The 18314-nt window shown below is 34.8% G+C and overlaps 3 protein-coding genes across 4 annotated transcripts; 1 reads left to right on the forward strand and 2 right to left on the reverse strand.

The window, feature by feature from the left end:
* Nucleotides 1-1876: 1876 nt before the first annotated feature.
* LOC140826543 (very-long-chain 3-oxoacyl-CoA reductase 1-like) lies at nt 1877-4217 on the reverse strand. The gene is given in 4 exon segments (XM_073188928.1): nt 1877-2264; nt 2267-2357; nt 2817-2886; nt 3385-4217. Coding segments are annotated over 4 exon segments (960 nt in total). The 5' UTR covers nt 4023-4217; the 3' UTR covers nt 1877-2103.
* Nucleotides 4218-5004: 787 nt separating this feature from the next.
* On the reverse strand, nt 5005-9512 carry LOC140826544 (serine/threonine protein phosphatase 2A 59 kDa regulatory subunit B' eta isoform-like). Of its 2 annotated transcripts, XM_073188930.1 has the most exons (4): nt 9147-9512; nt 8662-8807; nt 7347-8563; nt 5005-5572 (listed from the first exon to the last, which is right to left on the reverse strand). In XM_073188930.1, the coding sequence occupies exons 2-4, from the start codon at nt 8723-8725 to the stop codon at nt 5213-5215; spliced, it is 1641 nt and encodes a 546-aa protein (XP_073045031.1). In that variant the 5' UTR covers nt 8726-8807; nt 9147-9512; the 3' UTR covers nt 5005-5212. The 2 variants fall into 2 exon arrangements, with proteins under 2 accessions (XP_073045031.1, XP_073045030.1); XM_073188929.1 differs by lacking the exon at nt 8662-8807 and having other exon boundaries at nt 7347-8538.
* Nucleotides 9513-13984: 4472 nt separating this feature from the next.
* Nucleotides 13985-17702, forward strand: LOC140826545 (glyceraldehyde-3-phosphate dehydrogenase, cytosolic). The gene is made up of 11 exons (XM_073188931.1): nt 13985-14239; nt 14357-14457; nt 15224-15339; nt 15415-15514; nt 15690-15836; nt 15923-15983; nt 16220-16317; nt 16595-16737; nt 16856-16939; nt 17234-17323; nt 17436-17702. The coding sequence occupies exons 1-11, from the start codon at nt 14212-14214 to the stop codon at nt 17479-17481; spliced, it is 1014 nt and encodes a 337-aa protein (XP_073045032.1). The 5' UTR covers nt 13985-14211; the 3' UTR covers nt 17482-17702.
* Nucleotides 17703-18314: the final 612 nt, after the last annotated feature.

An 18314-nucleotide genomic window follows, 5' to 3' on the forward strand; every position in this document is an offset into this window, starting at 1 on the left:
ACTTGATCATATTTTTATGCTCAGATTCAGAATCAAGTTTTTAGTCTTTTCTCAATCTCAATCCCGAAAAATGAATTATTTAATCTCGATTTATTTGGTTTGAGCTATATTAAATTCATTTTACCCGATAATAGATAAAGATGGTGATATGTTTCATCATTTTATAAAGTATTATACGGTAAATCACGCCGATTGGTTTAATAACACTAGGCAAACTATGTGTGATTGGCGCAAATGAAAAAATATTGATTAGAAGAATCAAGTTTGCGACTATTCGACATAGCTCTCACATCACAGGTACCTGGTGTGGGCCCCATTACTAAGCTCGTTCGATTGGAAAAACTGGAGCGAGATATACATTAAGTAGCATAGTAGAAACAGAAATTTCATATTGGAAGAAAGTGAAAGGAAACATGAAAAGATTTAATTAGTAGATGGCATATTTATACACTCTTAGGAACATTTTACAAAACGGGATTTTTGTAATGTCAACTCATACACAACCTTGGATGCAAGTAGAATAAAAGCCATCACTCAGTTAAGTCATAGCCCACACACAAAATTAAACAGCACATGGTGGATGAGATGATATCGGAGGTCCGATTCAGTTCAGTTGTTCACTGGTCGTCTTCTACGTGGCAGAGAGTAATCTTCGGACCACAATGATCCAGCCACCGGCCTCTGCTGTCCCTTCGGTCTATTCGTTCGCTGATGCCGATTCGAAAACACTGAAACTCCTGCAAGCATTATTGACCCTAATATTTCAACACTTATGAGTGCAAATATAGAGAAAATAGGCATGCATTACTCATACAAAATCTAACCTGAATGATGCTTTTGATCAGCAGCTAAACACCCTCGAAGCAAAAGCAACAAGATGTATATGATTGCTGTTTTGTAAGCCTTGATTTCCATGTTAATTTGGTTTCTTTAATACTAGAGTTTGTATATATAGCAAAATGAAAGTACACTTTTCTATACATGTATAGATATACCTCAGCTGATCCCAAAGGACTTGTGTGTCGTGCAAGTGGTAATAAAGGCAGGTCCATAATTTGTCATTTTGGAGATTCTTTTTGTTCTTTCTGCGGCATAATCTAATCAACAGTAATCTTAATCTTAAAATATATAAAAGATCGACAAAGTGTGGGAAATGGTCCAGACACTTTTAATCATCCCATAAATTTTTAGCGCAGAAGTAGTTAAAATTCATCTGTCACACAGTTGAACATCACAGTAATTAGTATTACAATTCTGGTCTGATTTATGTATATATGACGAAAATTCATTAGTTAAAAAATAATATTTTGTCGTGTACTTGTCAGATAGAGATAATAAGTTTTTGTATATAATAAACTAAACCAAGAAAATTTAACTTGCAATATTCAATACATAAAAAATATTTTCACACACAATTACCAGAGATTTCACTCGCAATTAATTTTGTTGTGTAACCAATCAAATTGAACCAATTCCCAATAACCCGAACACACGCCACTTGAATTAAATGGATTAGCGTCATTTTTCATTGAATTTCATGGCCGCAAATTAAGGGTATCTTAAATGAAATTGTACTACTTTTAATTTGATGGTTAGAGATTGAAGTAAAAAACGTTCTGATCAATTTCAAGATAAACGATACATTATATTTCTTATAAATCAAGAGTTATATGTCGGTTAAAAGTATAAGCCTATATGTGAACGAAGAAAAGCACTGTCAAACTTTATCAAGGGAGTGGGGTGCAACTTCATTCTACGCAGAATATGTATTATTTATATAAGTTTTCCAGTTCGAATTTGACAAACAGGCGGCCAAGACATCTCGGCGGCCTCCTAGAATGGACCAACCAAATGGTAACTAAAAGGTTCAAGCAGGGAAGTAAACATAACTTGTGAAAGAACATGGGGAATCCCGCATAAACTTACAACCAAACCCAGAATCGTCTTCACACGAACGAGACTCACATAATACGTAGAATACATCAAAGTGATTATATGAAAGATTCAACAACTTTAAATTTTAATTCTCTAGTTCCTTAATCGGAAATAACTGCAAAAAGTTGACAAGTTCAGATAATAGAGGATGGCTAACACACATGACTTCTATTCCTTCTTCATCGACTGCTTGAGATATCCCTTCTTCCTTATTCCAAGATTTCTCTTCAGAAGCCAAGAATCTACGAACTTCTCTGGAAAACAATGCACCAAAAACCACAGAAGCGAGTGTGGCCAGTAAGGGGCAGATCGAGGTTCATAGCCTATTGACGCAAAGCAGCACGTGCATAACCATCTGCCGATGCAACAATAAAGGAGGCTTTTCTGATCGACGTCATCTTTGTAGCCACAAACAAGGGTACCTACATTTGGAGATGAATCAGCAGTATTATAACCAAGCAACTGATTTTTATATGCTATTAATGCGACAGGTGAAATGAAAAGAATGTTGTGCATCAGTGTTGTAGAACAATGGAGAACATTGAGACGTGTAAGGATCCTTGACTCAAAGAACAAGAACCACATCATGGGAATTCCCCCGGAACAAAAGATTTTGAATGATCGAGACAAACTTTTGAAGTCGATAAAGCCCGAAGCTGTGCTTAATTGAAGAAGATCGCTTGAAGTTAATCCATCAAATGTACTTCCTTCAGATGCAGGACTAGAACAGTTTGTCGTTTTATATAATTGACAGAAGATTGCCTTATTAAAAGAAACATTAACAATTCAAAGAAATGATTGATGCAGAAAATATCACATCTTAAAGAAATCAGATGATGAGAATATCAATTACATTAACTTGATCTGGAAGTAGAATGTACCTGACACTGCACATCAATTCCCTTATCCTTGTATTCCACGTAGAGACATCTTGAGAACTGATCGATATAACTGAGGAACATAGACAATCTCATTCACAATTATCATTACAAACAGAACGAATTCATTTCATAAATCCCACTAATAACTACTAGTTAAACAAGTAGATCACACATGACACAACTTCAAGATACAATTTCAAATACACATAGCTGATAAAATTTGAGTTTCAACAGTGCTTTCCTTAACTAAGTAAACCAACCATGAACCATATATCAACAGCTTAAATCAGTCATCCAGCCCTAAAACAACTTGAATCCAAAAATCTCAACTTCAAGTTCTGATCATATTGTCAGGAAATTTTTCAAGGTTCTTTGTTGGACTTTCAATGCAATGAAATATTTACATGTTTCCAGCATCGATCATAAAGAAAACCTTTGCCACGTGAAAGTATGGAATCAAAACAACCGTTCCCCTTCAAGATCCGCCCAACCACACATACATTGGATCCACAAAACATAAGCATTAAAAAAAAGATTACAATCAAAAGACTTGACAGAAAATGCTTACGTTTTGGTGGCAGCATAAACAGAATAGAGAGGATAAGAAGGAATGACAACAGCAGCACCAGATCCCATATTCAAAATAGCTCCCCTTTTCCTCTTAACCATCCCCGGCAAAACAGCCTGAGTTACTCTCGTAGTACCCTCGACATTAATCCTAATCAAATCATGCATCAACTTCTCATCCACTTCATGAAAGAACCTCGCGAAAGGATAAGAGATTCCAACGTTGTTAATCAAAATCCCAACATCCAACCCCTCAATCGCCTCCTTGATCCTCTCGACACCTTCTAGTAAATCCCCGGAGAAATCCACTACCACAGTCCTGATCTGGGTCGACCCGTTTTTGGACACAATGGAATCCGAAACCTCTTTCAGCTTATCCGGGCTCCGGCCCACGAGAACCAGGTTCAGCCCTTTTCTAGCCAGCTGAAAGGCGAAGGCTTTGCCTATGCCATCGGTAGGACCGGTGACCACAGCCCATGATCCGTATTTCTTCAGATTCTTTCCGGGCCGGAGAAAATAGATGTAGAAGCAGTTGAGGAAGGACAGTGAGCGCTTCAGGATGTGTAAAGAACCGATGGCTACGAGGAGAAGAAGCCATACGGGCTGAGATTTGAGCTGCTCAAAGATGCAGTCCGCCATTAGAGGGTGAGTGAGGAATAAGAGAAATGACTCGGAAGATGAAGATATATGCTGGAATTATAAAGGAACAATTATGGTTTGGAGAGCACGGTTGCGCTGCATTAATTGGGGTATTCAAGAGTTTGTTGAAGAGGATGAGCTAAATTTCGGCAGTGAGCTGAAGTAGTTGAACCAATTAGCCAATAATACCTTGGCCAATAATTCAATATACCATATCAAGGGTTTGGTAAAAGCTAAAATTGATTCATTAATTTTTTAATTGAAGGACCCAAAACCTAAAATTTTAGGGGTGAAACGTATTAATGACCATGGTTTCACAGGTTGAATACAAGGACGATACCGGATCAGACAGACTGATTCTAACGGATTAAACTAGATTTGGATTATCAAATAATGAAACTGAACTTATACTATAACATATCGAATTGGATTTATCGTATAGAGCCTAATTCCATCCGAAATTCAAATCCCATTGAACCGAATTTAAACATAATTGAAACCGATAAAACTTGACAAAAACTTGTGTAAGACTATCTCACAGGTCATATTTTATGAGACGGATCTCTTATTGAATCATCCATAAAAAAATATTACACCTTGACTAATGGCAAACGTGTGATGCTAGCAGATTTTGGAGCCGAAACATCGTACTTCAGATGGCGAGATATATAAATTTTTTAACACGAATGAAACAAAAAACGAAACTAAAGTTTTCAGAAGTATATATAAAGTATAAACATAAAAAAATAAAAAAATAGAGAAAGTCGATCGTTCCTTTGCTTGTATGATGAGATACATTATATCCTCAAATTTATAATTGCTGATTAGAGTACACAAATCAAAAGCCCATTTCAAATACAAGTACATAAACCAGCAAAACATAATTCTTGCAAACTAGCAAAGAAAATGCCAATTCACTAAAAAAAAAAAATATCTTGCATGCTACACGACCCTACAGGCTACCCACCTAATTTTGTTTATCCGCGTGATTCTGTTACTGCGTTGGCCCGAGAATGATCACACCCCATGTCGTGTCCTTCAAAGGGATGCATAAGACAATAGACAACAAAGAAAATACCCAATTCCTGCAGGGTCATCAATCCATCTTTGATCCCATGATAGCCATCCATTCTTGGTCGGAAATAGGCACAAGAAAGTTGAGCCACATCAAGAAACTCAAACACAGGTCTCTATCCAGATGGCATTTTAGCATTTGTCCTGAGAGGAACTAGCACGGCTTCATTAGCTGAAGCTTTTACCGCAGATGTTTCTTCCAGGCGTTTCCATACCGCTACACGTTTCAGCTTAATCTCTTCTTTCCTTGCTTCATCTTCTTGGAATTTCAGTAAACACTCGTCGAAAAGTTCTGGATCCACATCAGAGAAGAGTTTGCGGACATTTTGCGTCAAGCTCTGGACTGCCTGGTTCCAGTGGCTTCTTGAATTCTTCTCCAAGGAAGGGAAGATTATCGGAAGTATTACTTGACGATTTTGTTTAATCAGGTTCTCGATATGATCATTCTTCCATAAAAATAGAGCCCTCTCCGCCACCTGCAATATCAAGAATCCAATCAGCTTGATTCCTAATGGAGGACTAGCTTTGATGCATTTTAAATCTTCTGCTCAAACTTGGCATTATATCTTCTCCAGTGTAATAGTACTGAAGTAAACATTAAATATTCAAGATTTTTTTCCCCTACTGCTCAGATTTCTTCTGTAAATGATTGAAACATTTAGCTGCTGTTCAAAGTCATATCTAAGATTTATATTACTGGATGCTCTAACAAAGGATGCAGCATGACAAAGCCATAGTTTTCCAACTGTCTTATATTCTTCTGAAGCAGCTATTTGTGAATCATTTTCTTGTTAAACATTGAAACAAAAGTTCGAGATTCCCTCCTAGTGAGGCTTCACCAATGAATACTAGTTCCACAACTTGCTAGTAAGCACGCTTGACAACTACGAAACACTACTTATCTGTTCTCACAATTCATTTTCATAATACTACTAGATTTTTGCTACCCTTGAAACACTACTTCAATTGTAGTTCCACCATGCAGTACAATAAAACTTCTCCATCCCAAGTACAAATCAACAAAGTTTGTCCTCTCCATGGTTGTTTAAAGAACTCCATGCACAAGAAAATGAAAGATCACATTATTGACGGAATAAAAAAGGACATTATATATCACTATACACATACTCATATGGAGTTTGTGATGAACAAGTTGACCTCAAACAAAATTTTTTAGGTTGCAGCATTTGGGGGAGATCAATTTGAAATCCATGCATTTTGATCATAGATTTATTATTAACAAATCTTAAATTCACTCCTTACTTATACATATTAGTTACACAAAATTGAATGGATTTCAAATGATTTCATTATTGAGTGAACCTAAAATTCATTATAATTAACATGAAATGCTATATAAACATACAAGAGATGGATTTGAAGTTTATGATCTTGCTTCACTGTATCAAGAAAAATATATTTCAATATATTTGAAATCCACATGTTTGAAATTCATCAATCCAAATGCAACCTTAGTAAATGTTACATTGTGCATATAAGCAATTAAACATGAATCTAAAAAAGGCAATCAGTAGAACTTAAGATAAGGAATGACCCGTTCGTTCGCAAGAAACTGAACTCACTTTAGAATCGGTTACATTGCTACAGAAAAAGAGCCCATGCTCGGACTCAGAACCTTGTAGTTCAGAATCTCAGATTAATCTACCAGAACTAGTCCTGATTGGTTGTTAATACACAGTGCAGAAAAATTACATGACAGACAGGGAAGCTTGACACTTGATAAAAGGAAGATATAAAAAACCAAGTATAAAAACATCCTACTTGCTCAAAATTCATCCAAATAATGCCTCGGGGAATATATTTACACTAGTTAAAACTCATTTCACATGATGGGCACAGTAACAGAACTAGAGCTGTATCATAAAAACAGTAGGGGGTCCTTTAGATGTCCGGCTTGAAATAGTGGAGAATGATGGCAGCAAATTGACATGTGCTATGTTGTAATCCCTGAATGAGAATAAAACCAATGGATCGAGAAAATTGTATCTACTACTACATTTAATCACAAGAACGTCCAATTAATGCTTCATGGAATATCAGCATAAACTAGGTATTATAATAGCGAAACTCACATGTATCTGTGGACAAAATGGAACTTAGCGTAATAAATATGCAAAAATGAACTGATGCCCTTAAGGCAGCAGATTATCATGACCATAAAACCGACATGTCATAATTAGTTGTGAGCGGTGAATGAAAATAAAAGGTTAAGAGAAATTTTTGGCAAACCTGAAAATGTAAGCTGCTCAAGCATCGACCAATCTGCCGAAACAATGGAACCATACAGCGCTGGAACTCTGGAGGTTGAGTAGCTTCCAATACTTCCTCTAGTTCACCCAAAAACATAACCTCCTTTGAACTGTTTGTGATCGGCCAATATTTCAGCAGGCCTCGTATGACAGTATCAGCAAGTTTGCAGTCCTTTTCCACAAACTGTGTGATGCAGTAAGACAGCTGCTGATGATACATTGGTATGCACTTTGGCTTGTGAAGAGGAATTAACACCCGAACAAGGAAAAGTTTGTGTTCTTCTTTCAAAGGCAATGCAAATCCATTTATAATGCTGCCCAAAATTTCTAACATTTGTGCGATGCCATTATGCTTCTCCGTTTCAAAAATAAAACGGTAGAATACATTATTAATTGATTTCCTTATGAATGGACGATGCACCATGAACTTCCCATATATGCGGTGCATGACGGTTTTTAGATACTCTCTTTCTCTGGGATCTTCTGAATCAAATAGATCAAGTAACTTCAGAACAAATGAGTGATCAATGTAGCGCTTTGCCAGCTTGGCATCTGTCTCTGGTGAAGCCACAAACCTGAGAAGGAATTCATAGACGAGCTGCAGATGGGGCCATGCAGGATCCATTAAGGGCTCGTCGTCTTCCACATCAAAGGCCTCTAAAACTTTGTTTTCACGACACTGATTAGAGAGTGTCCGAAACAAATTTATGGATACCATTTTCACGATCTCTTGCATAACTGTTTCACTAAACTTCCCATTGGGTGAAGTCACATAGTCAACAAGCTCTGTCAATGTCTGCCGCTTGATGTCTTTTTCTTTCATATTCTTAGCAGGTTCAGTGAAGTCAAATAGTACACAACACAAGTTCAACTTTTTAATAAACAAGTTTTGCTTCTCTGCATTTTGTACATCTCTAAAACTAGGAAGTGCCTCATATGGCACAGCCCTGCCGGTTCCATTTACCTTTGTGTTCAGTGGGTCATAGAGATTACTTCCAGAAACTACACCAGAATTTGAAGTTGAATTGGTCCCTTGAAAAAATGTAGCACTTGAATTGCCTGACCGCGAACCTGCAGCATAATTGCTTCTGGAAGAAGCAGAAGCATTTGAAGATGAAGTAGAGGATCCTCCATCCCGATTCTCAGCTAACTTGGCTTGTTTTCGTGGAAGTCTATTGAGAATATTTTTAATCATACCTTAAAGTAAGAAAATACAATACTCTTCAAGTAAGCTCAAACTTTGTTACAATTCAACTAAAATGGTAATCTACCGAATAAAAAAAAACATATATTACATTCAGGAAACGGATCGTTAAACAAATTCCAATGACTATATCCTTTTATCAAGGATGCAGGCATCTATACGGCTATCTTCTCCACCGACAAAAGTAAACATGCTGGATCTTTGTGCTTCTGCTATTACCAGCTAAGGGCATCTCATCTGTGAGAATAAAAGGGACGTAGAAAAAAACTGAATTGATATAAGCTAAGCCCACGCAACATAAGCCAAGTTGTTCTTTTATCAAATTTGGAAGCACAAGCAAAAAATTCACCAAACCCTTTAAAGGAGATAACTATTGCACAAAATCCACCCATCTGAAAAGAAGGTACGCTAATACTTGAACAGGATTTCATGTCAATTTTATACCAACCAGTTTACAGCCCAGTTGAGAAAGCTAAAAAATTTACCCAAAAGATAATATGAAGGGAAATCCCACAACTTTGACTTACAATCGCCTCAAAAATTAATCAAAGAAAATGTCACGAGATTAGAGCTCACCTCAAATTTCCCCCTTTTCCCCAAAATTCACCAAGATTCCCAACTATCCAGCCATATCGGAAAGCATCAAGATCTGGGCGTGATCTAGAAAACCCAGTCGACATTCTTCATCGGAACTCACCCATAAAAAAAGTACCTATCAAAGCAGTAAAACGCAGAACCCAAAACAGTATAATCACCCACGCACCTCGGTTTCAAACTTCACATGTACAAGTGTTGAGAAAAGGAGAAAAGGATTGCAAAAATTATGGATTATGGATGCACGCACATTATTTTGATAGAAAAAAAAATAAAGCAAGAAAAAAGCAAGGGGGGCTATAATAAAAAGAAAGTCTTTCGTGAGTTGGGTCTGTGATTGAAATGTGAAGATTGGCCCCGCAAATGGGATGCAAGGAAAGGGAGAGCAAGCAAAAGTTTCTAGGCTGTGTATTATTAATTAAATTTATTTTAATTACTTTTGATATATCATACAAGATAACAAAGTAATTACAAAAACTTGTGTGAGACGGTATCACGGGTCGTATTTGTGAGATTGATATTTTATTTGGGTCAACTATGAAAAAATATAAGAGTATTAATTTTTATTGTGAATATGGGTAGAGTTGACTCATCCCACAGATTTTAATCCGCGAGACGGTCTCACATTAGACCCACTCTAAAGTAATATATATGAATAGAGTGGGTCTCATGTGAGACCGTCTCACGTGTCAATCTTATCCATATTCAAAATAAAAAGTAATACTCTTAGCATAAAAAGTAATATTTTTTCATATGAGACTCAAATAAGATATTCATCTCACAAATACGACTCATGAGACCGTCTCACACAAATTTTTACCATATGAATAATATAACGATTTAAAACTTTTTTTTTCAAGTCAAACATTATACAAAACACATACGTATAATTAACTAAATATCATATTCTTGTAATAAACGATAAAGTATAATTCGAGATTATCAAACTAATTTATCTAGAAACTTTTAAAAAGTATTAAATGATAATATTCAAAACTTTAATCTTATAAAATTTTCAAAAAAATAGTTCATTAAGCTCAATCATAGTAAAATAAAATGTGATCATTTTATTCTAGTAAACGTGCTATTGGAAACTAGGTAAAGATAAATATAAGTTAGCCTTGAAAAAAAATAATGATGGATTAAACTGAATTGATCAACACATTGACGTCAATTTATCGTGATTGATTTACTAAACAAAATAACAATGTTCTTTAGGTTTATTTTTTCACTCAGTTGGTCTTTAACGATACCAATTTTAGAGTATTCTACTTCTTGTTTTTTTATTAACGCTAATCAAAGTAAATTACACAGTTCATATTATATCGATAGACTCGTCTAAAAAAATATCGATGAATTTCTAACTAGCATTGAAGGAGAATTAGAGTTGTTTCTTATTACATGAAGTTATCATTAAAAAGAAAATAATCTGTGGCCTAAAGATTTGGCAGAAGAATCGGAACGTCCCCGCCCACCTCATCCAACAAAAAGTGGAGTGCTCAACTTGATACAGTTGAATGATTGATTTGTCAGTGACGTGAAATCGAAATGTACATCTAAATTTGTTTTTCTTCGTACATTTAATAATTTGTATTATTCATAAATATTGATATTATGAGCAAAGCTCATTCCTAAAATCAAATAATAATTTTTCAGAACGAGAATATGAACCAGACTTGCTTGATCTTTGCTCCACCGAATTAATATAAAACTGATAATTTTTCTTAACTTCTTAGTATTGGAGCTAGTAGTTTTCGATTAAGGTGCTAGCCTAAAAATGAAACAAACATCTTGGAGGGGCAAGGTTACATTCCTTTTTTTTTTTCTTTTTTTAATTTTAGAAAAAAAAAAATCAATACTTTTGATCATGTATATAATATAGTTCGATAAATAAAAACACATGAGAGTATGTCTCTTATAAGACGATCTCACGAATCTTTATCTGTGAGACGGGTCAATCCTACCTGATATTCACAACAAAAAGTAATATTCTTAACATAAAAAGTAATAATTTTTCATGGATGACTCAAATAAGAGATATGTCTCACAACCGTCTCACATAAATTTTTGACAATATATAAATTGACAAAAAAAAAGATAATTGAATATACAAATAAACCATCTCAACCCTTATTGACTTTGAAAAGTAACATACAAATACCAAATTTTAAAATATATTTCAACCACTCGAGACTCGAGTCAACCGCTAATTTAAGATTGTTTGATATAACTCTATTTAATATTTTTGACTAATATACAAGCTGGTTACTTGTTAAATAAATTAAATATCATGGTTACATAAAATATTTGGATGGATGGTTCAATCCATGCTTACATCACATGTGTCCGCTATTTTTTAACACAAAAATATCGATTGATCTTCTTATGGATTTGAAAATATTTTTGTTTGATTTATTCTTATATAAAGTTTCACTTGATGTAGCATAAATTGATCCGGTTAGAGTCATTCATTTCTTTCATGTTATAATTTTTCTTATTAATTTTTTGTTTTAACAACAAAATTCAATTTTTGTAATTTATATAAAAACGTTGACACTGATTAATTAAAATTTGCTTTCTCTATTAATATTTCAATTATTATATATATGCAAATTGCTTCGATATCTGATTTATTTTAAACTTTTGTATCCATGAAATACTTGTCGTTTAATCGAGATTAATAGAAAAATTTCCTTATGTCATAATTGCTCATATTTTTTGGGTGAAATTAATGAATTTACCTGCTGATGACTTGGAAGGGCCCGATTATAATTCTACTCGAGCAAGAAGAGAGGATCAAAGCAAGATCAGTCCAGAGTTGGTTTCGGGAAGCCAAGAGAAGACCGGGAGGAAGCCAATTCAGGTAAAGAAAGAGTAACATGTTTAAACAACCCCTGGTATGCAACAACTCGGAAATCATATCAGACCACTATAAACTCATACAAGCTCGAGCTCATATTCTTGGTCATCCAAGACATGGTTGAATGATACTACCCAGGTGGAAAATGTGTATGTCCAGGCAGGGAAGCTCTTGGAATCCCAGGAACTTGTAGCACTTTTGGAGTCTTTTATGAGCAGACAAGGCAGGGTATCCGAAAATATTAAATTAAGTGATCGTATAGCGTCTCCACGGGTAATCGATGGGTTTGTTCCTCTCCATGTTTACAATCCACACGACCCGGGCTCACCCTACCCAGCACTGACAGGAACCGGCTAGGTCGGTTCTTTCCTACTCAGACCGACCATGAAAACATGATAGGGGGCCCCATAAGTATGGGTCACGTAATCATTAGCATGACAAATCAGTGCTCATGACAATACCATAGACAATATGAGACGTCATGCCTACTATCAGAAGGCAGCGTATTAGTAGATATATAATCAGGAACAATGTACATGTGCTGCAATCGAGGCCATCTTCTCTCCTATTAATACACATGTTTTCTCATTCGTTTGGGACATGAGATATTGTATTTACTGCTTTCAATAAATTATGTATTTACTTAGTTCCTTATATTGATATACACATGAATATACACATCTTTGCCCAGTAGATTGTCCACTCAACTCACCCAATCGACCCAGAAGACATCATATGTTATTGTTGGACTGATGAAATTTATATTCTTACGACATGTTTTGTGTTAATGTAATTGACTTCTAGCGTGTTATTTTTAGAGTTTTTCACGTGTTGCGTGTTTATACAATTCGTTTTTTTAATGTATTTTTTAGATTAATCGATTTTTATAATTAGTTTGTAGAACATTTTATGGAACATAGATACATTTATAATAAATTTGTAAAAGAGTGGGTAATATTGCATGTGTGTTATCAAATATGAGTAATTTGACAAATACGAAAAGAAAGGTGAATTGACAATTATGAAAGCTGTCGTCTCTATTGGTCTCAAATTTAATATACAATTATGAAGTGGTAAAAATTTACATGAGGTGGTTTCACGAGTCGTATTTTGTGAGAGAGATCTCTTATTTGGGTCATCCATGAAAAAAATATTATTTTTATGCTAAGAATATTACTTTTTATTGTGAATATCGTTAAGATTGACTCGTCTCACATATAAAGATTCATGAGACCGTTTGTCCGTCTCATAAGAGACCTACTCGTATGAGAATTCTTGTTCAAACGTATCAAAATTGTCTCTAATTTGTTTGAAACTTAATACAATAATAACAGAAATGAAATAATACATAAATAAAATGAAGAGTGAGTCTCATGTGAGACCGTCTCACGGATCATAATCCGTGAGACGTGTCAACCCTAATCATAATAACAATGAAAAGTAATACTCTTAGCATAAAAAGTAATATTTTTTCATGAGTGATCCAAATAAGAGATTCATCTCACAAATACGACCCGTGAGACCGTCTCACACAAGTTTTTGTCTAAAATGAAATCGCTCACATTAAGAATAAGCTATTTTGGATGTATACGCATCGTAAACAACATTCATGATTCATGGTATTGGAGAACGACGATATATATATTTTGATTATTTTAGTAATCGATATGAAACAGTTTGATTATAATTCAATTTTATTTGAAGATGAAATTAAGAAAATATAACTTTCAATTAAGTAAATTTTAAAATAATAATAATAATAATAAACGAAGAGTTAGCGTACATTTTTATTTATATTTTTTAAATCAATTATAAACTATCATTAATTAATTCTTTTAATCAATTTTTTTTAAAAAATATAAGTTAAATGTAACAAGTGGCATTTTTCATAAATGGATAAAACTGCACTGTCCACGTGGCAACAGTTTTTTCCCATGCATTCCGAGGTTGTCGTTTCGGCAGTGACATGGGGATGGAACCACCAAATTTCAGCACCGATAATTCCGCCTCACGCTTCTAGATCTTAACGATCTCCGTTGCCCTTATTCCTCCTCCAAACTATAAATATATACACTACCGAAGCCCATTCTACATTTTCCATCTCCAACGCCGCTTTACTCTTATACACTCTCTCCACTCCTAAAAAAGCTCGTTTTTCGTTTTTGTTCACTAGATCTCGTATTCATCATGGCCAAAATCAAGATTGGAATCAATGGTATTGTTAATATGCTTTTTTTTTTTTGGTGTTAAATTCGTAGAAGGAAATCTTACTTCATTTTTTCATTTAAGATAACATTTTTTGAATTCCATGTGATCTGGTGTTTATTTGCAGGATTTGGAAGGATTGGACGACTGGTGGCTAGAGTTGCACTGCAGAGTGATGACGTTGAGCTTGTCGCTGTTAATGATCCATTTATTACCACCGATTACATGGTATCCTCCTTTTTTTTTTTTGAAAATTCCGTTTTCTCTCTCTTATGGTTTTACGATCGTGATCGAGGTCGTAAAATGGTGGGATCTGTGGTGGTCTACATGGATATGACATTTATGTGATTCCATGATTTATATGACAGCTAGATCTCGGATACCATTTGAAGTATCATAGTTGATATGTTTGGTTGAAATGGTTATTTGGTTCTGTTTAGCCCTTTCTGTACAGATTTGTTTGATAAATAATCCTGTAACTCGTCTACATGACGTGCTCATTCTGCTTGCTAACCCAACGTACATATAAAAATGCTCACCGTGTTTGTCTATCCAAAGTTAGGAAATGCATGTAAATGTTGGTCGTTTTGCCAATAGCTACGGGTGTGTGTTTTTGTGTATTCAATTGGCAGGCTATTGGTGGATATCTTACTTTCTAGAATAATGACTCTCATAGTTATCAAAGGCACAAAGCTTTCTAAAATGCCATGGAACCTTGACTCTAGGTATGATTCGAGGTGCGTTGATTGATAATATTTTGAAGTTTGGATGCAGGACAAACATTATAGCATCTTATACAATATTTAAAAGCTATTGAAAAACAATAAATAAATGTTTGTAGAGTACAGTCAAATATGATAATGATTCTAACTATATAGAGTTTTATTTGCAGTATGAATTGTTCTTGTTGAGGGAAAAGTATGATTGAAGTTTTGTTTTGCCAAATGTTGTTTGTATGTGCTATCTGACAACAACTGGCTTTTTTGGCGTATAGACATATATGTTCAAATATGACAGTGTTCATGGTCAATGGAAAAAACATGAACTCACCGTCAAGGATTCAAAGACCCTTCTCTTTGGTGACAAGCCAGTGACTGTCTTTGGTGCGAGGTACTTATATTATTTTTTAGCTGTTGGTATCATTTTTAGTATCCTTTATGCTATGTAATTTTGTTTTGCGAATAGAAACCCAGAGGAAATCCCATGGGGTGAAGCTGGAGCCGAATATGTTGTGGAGTCCACAGGTGTGTTCACTGACAAGGACAAGGCTGCTGCTCATTTGAAGGTTTGTCTTGTAACACAATTATTATTTTTAGCTACAATAGTCCAAGGCAGTCTAATTTCCCACCATTTTGATTTATTGAACTAGCATGCCATGTTTCATCTTCATTTGCCGTCATAGAGTACTTACAGTGTGGACTATTTTTTGAAGTGTTTTTGGTCTCCTATCTGACTCTCAGGGAGGTGCCAAGAAAGTGGTAATTTCTGCCCCAAGTAAGGATGCTCCCATGTTCGTTGTGGGTGTCAATGAGAAAGATTACAAACCAGATATTGACATTGTTTCTAATGCTAGCTGCACTACCAACTGTCTAGCCCCACTAGCTAAGGTCTATTTTTAACTTAATTTTTCCAGCTAAAATTATGCAGTAATAACTTTCATATATTCAAATGTATCGTGATTTCTATGCCACAGGTTCTTAATGATAAGTTTGGCATTGTTGAGGGGCTGATGACAACTGTCCACTCAATTACGGGTAAGCATATCTATTTCTAAAGGTTTCTCGGTTTTAACATGGCTTAGTCTATGCTACATCGGAATGAAACACCCCGTGTTCAGCATATATCTTTAGATGAAAAGAAACTTATTTTCGATCCATCAGGAAATATGATACTGTATGCTACATGAGGAGTTTTTACTTCCTTATGGCATGAACTTGACCTTTTTACATGGATTGGAATGGTCCTTAACAATCTGCTCTATGGTCTTCAGCAACACAGAAAACCGTTGATGGTCCGTCAATGAAGGACTGGAGAGGTGGAAGAGCTGCTTCATTCAACATTATTCCTAGTAGTACTGGAGCTGCAAAGGTACGTACCATGAATTTGTGTTTACATAATTTAATCGACGGGATCATCTTCTAACTCGAAAGTTCAGGATTCCATATTTGGCCATATAAATATTAGCATTTAGCAAATACTGTTTGTTGCAAAACTGATAAGGTACATGTGCCAGCAGTTACATGCACTCGCACCTGTATGAATGCTTGGATACGATGATAATCTTTTTCCAACTGGTCTCATGTTCCTTAATACTATCGGTGGGTATTACATCATGTTATATTCTTTATTTAATTTATGTGCACAGGCCGTTGGGAAAGTGCTTCCTGCCCTGAATGGGAAGCTTACCGGGATGGCTTTCCGTGTTCCGACTGTTGATGTTTCAGTGGTTGACCTAACTGCAAGGCTCGAAAAAGCAGCCTCCTATGATGAAATTAAAGCTGCTATCAAGTAATAATTCTTCAATCTTGTGATACCAAATTCCTCATGATTTGTAAAGAAGGCTTCATTCCATTTATTTAGCATCTAGTATATATATAATATACACTGATATTTAATTGTTTTATAGGGCGGAGTCTGAGGGAAAGTTGAAGGGTATCCTTGGTTACACAGAAGATGATGTGGTGTCCACTGACTTTATTGGTGATTGCAGGTAAGGACTCGGGATTTACTTCCTTCTAGTACTTGTTTTGTTAATGATTTATTAGTTTCTTTTAGCTTTTAGTCACGTTGTTCGAAGTTAAGCCTACAAGGTCTTGAATTCCTAGAAACTTGGTCGTTGTCTTCGGTTCTTCTCTTGTAAAATTAATTATATTATTTACTCACCCTTTCCCTTAGTTATTTCCCCAAGTAGGTGCATATTTTTTTCTGAAAGTCTTTAATCTTTTCACCCCCTCTATTCGTTATTTGACGCCGCCACATATGTTATGAATTGGATTTGTTATAGGTCGAGCATATTTGATGCCAAGGCCGGAATCGCCCTCAACGGAAACTTTGTGAAAGTCGTCTCTTGGTATGACAACGAATGGGGTTACAGGTATGCCATATCATGAAGAAAAGATGGTCTTTTTTCTTTATTTTTTTCCAGTTTATTCGAACTTAGCCTATCTATATGTTGGATGCAATACTGATGTAATGTACTGTCACAGCAACCGTGTGATTGACTTGGTTCGGCACATGGCAAAGTCTGCTTGAGCCTGTTTGAAGGAAGGAGGAATTTTACATTGATTTTCTACATCTCTCCATTTTGATCAGATACAGCGGAGTTATGTTTCGGAATAATTGAGTTCTGAGGGACTTGTCCTTTTGTCTGTTTTTTCCAGTGTTAGCATTTGTTGAACAGTGTTATTTTAGCAATTTGAGATTGTTTTGGACTTTTAATTGTGTTGTTCTAATTTGTGTCTTATTTGCCATAAGATTGGTGTTTTCCTTTCGGAATACTGAATGGAAACGAATTAATTGGTTTTTAATCAAGCTTATATACTCGCTCCTTTATATTGTTTGAAGATTATATATTGTTTGAAGATCGATAATGTCTTCATGCTCATATTTATAATAATAAGTAATATTTTTTGCATAAACAAAATTATTCCATGAGACTTGTTTTACAAAATTCTATGTTTTAATATATTAAAACAAAATTCTATGTTTTAATATATCTTTAATATATGAGTAATAGGAATTTATAAAATATTGCTAGAATAATATAATTTTTTTGAACCTAATAAACTAATTTCTTCCTGAATTTTATGTTTCATTCTATCTAGTTTCTCTGGTCAATTTTTAATTTAACCCATATACATTATAACTATCTTTTCATTTAAAATATCAATCAAATTATGAAATATACAGCTTTATAGCAATCCATTTTTTAGAAAGATTAACAATAAATTGATTCAATGAGGTTTGATTATGAAAACCCACGAATTTATTTTGGATCGCATTTACAAACTAAAAAACTCGTTAGCTTATATACAAATTAAAATTAAAAATTATTTTAAAATTTATAATGCAAAGCTATACTTATC

Source organism: Primulina eburnea, chromosome 3 (genome assembly GCF_022965805.1).
Source record: "Primulina eburnea isolate SZY01 chromosome 3, ASM2296580v1, whole genome shotgun sequence".
In the NCBI taxonomy this organism is placed as follows: Eukaryota; Viridiplantae; Streptophyta; class Magnoliopsida; order Lamiales; family Gesneriaceae; genus Primulina; species Primulina eburnea.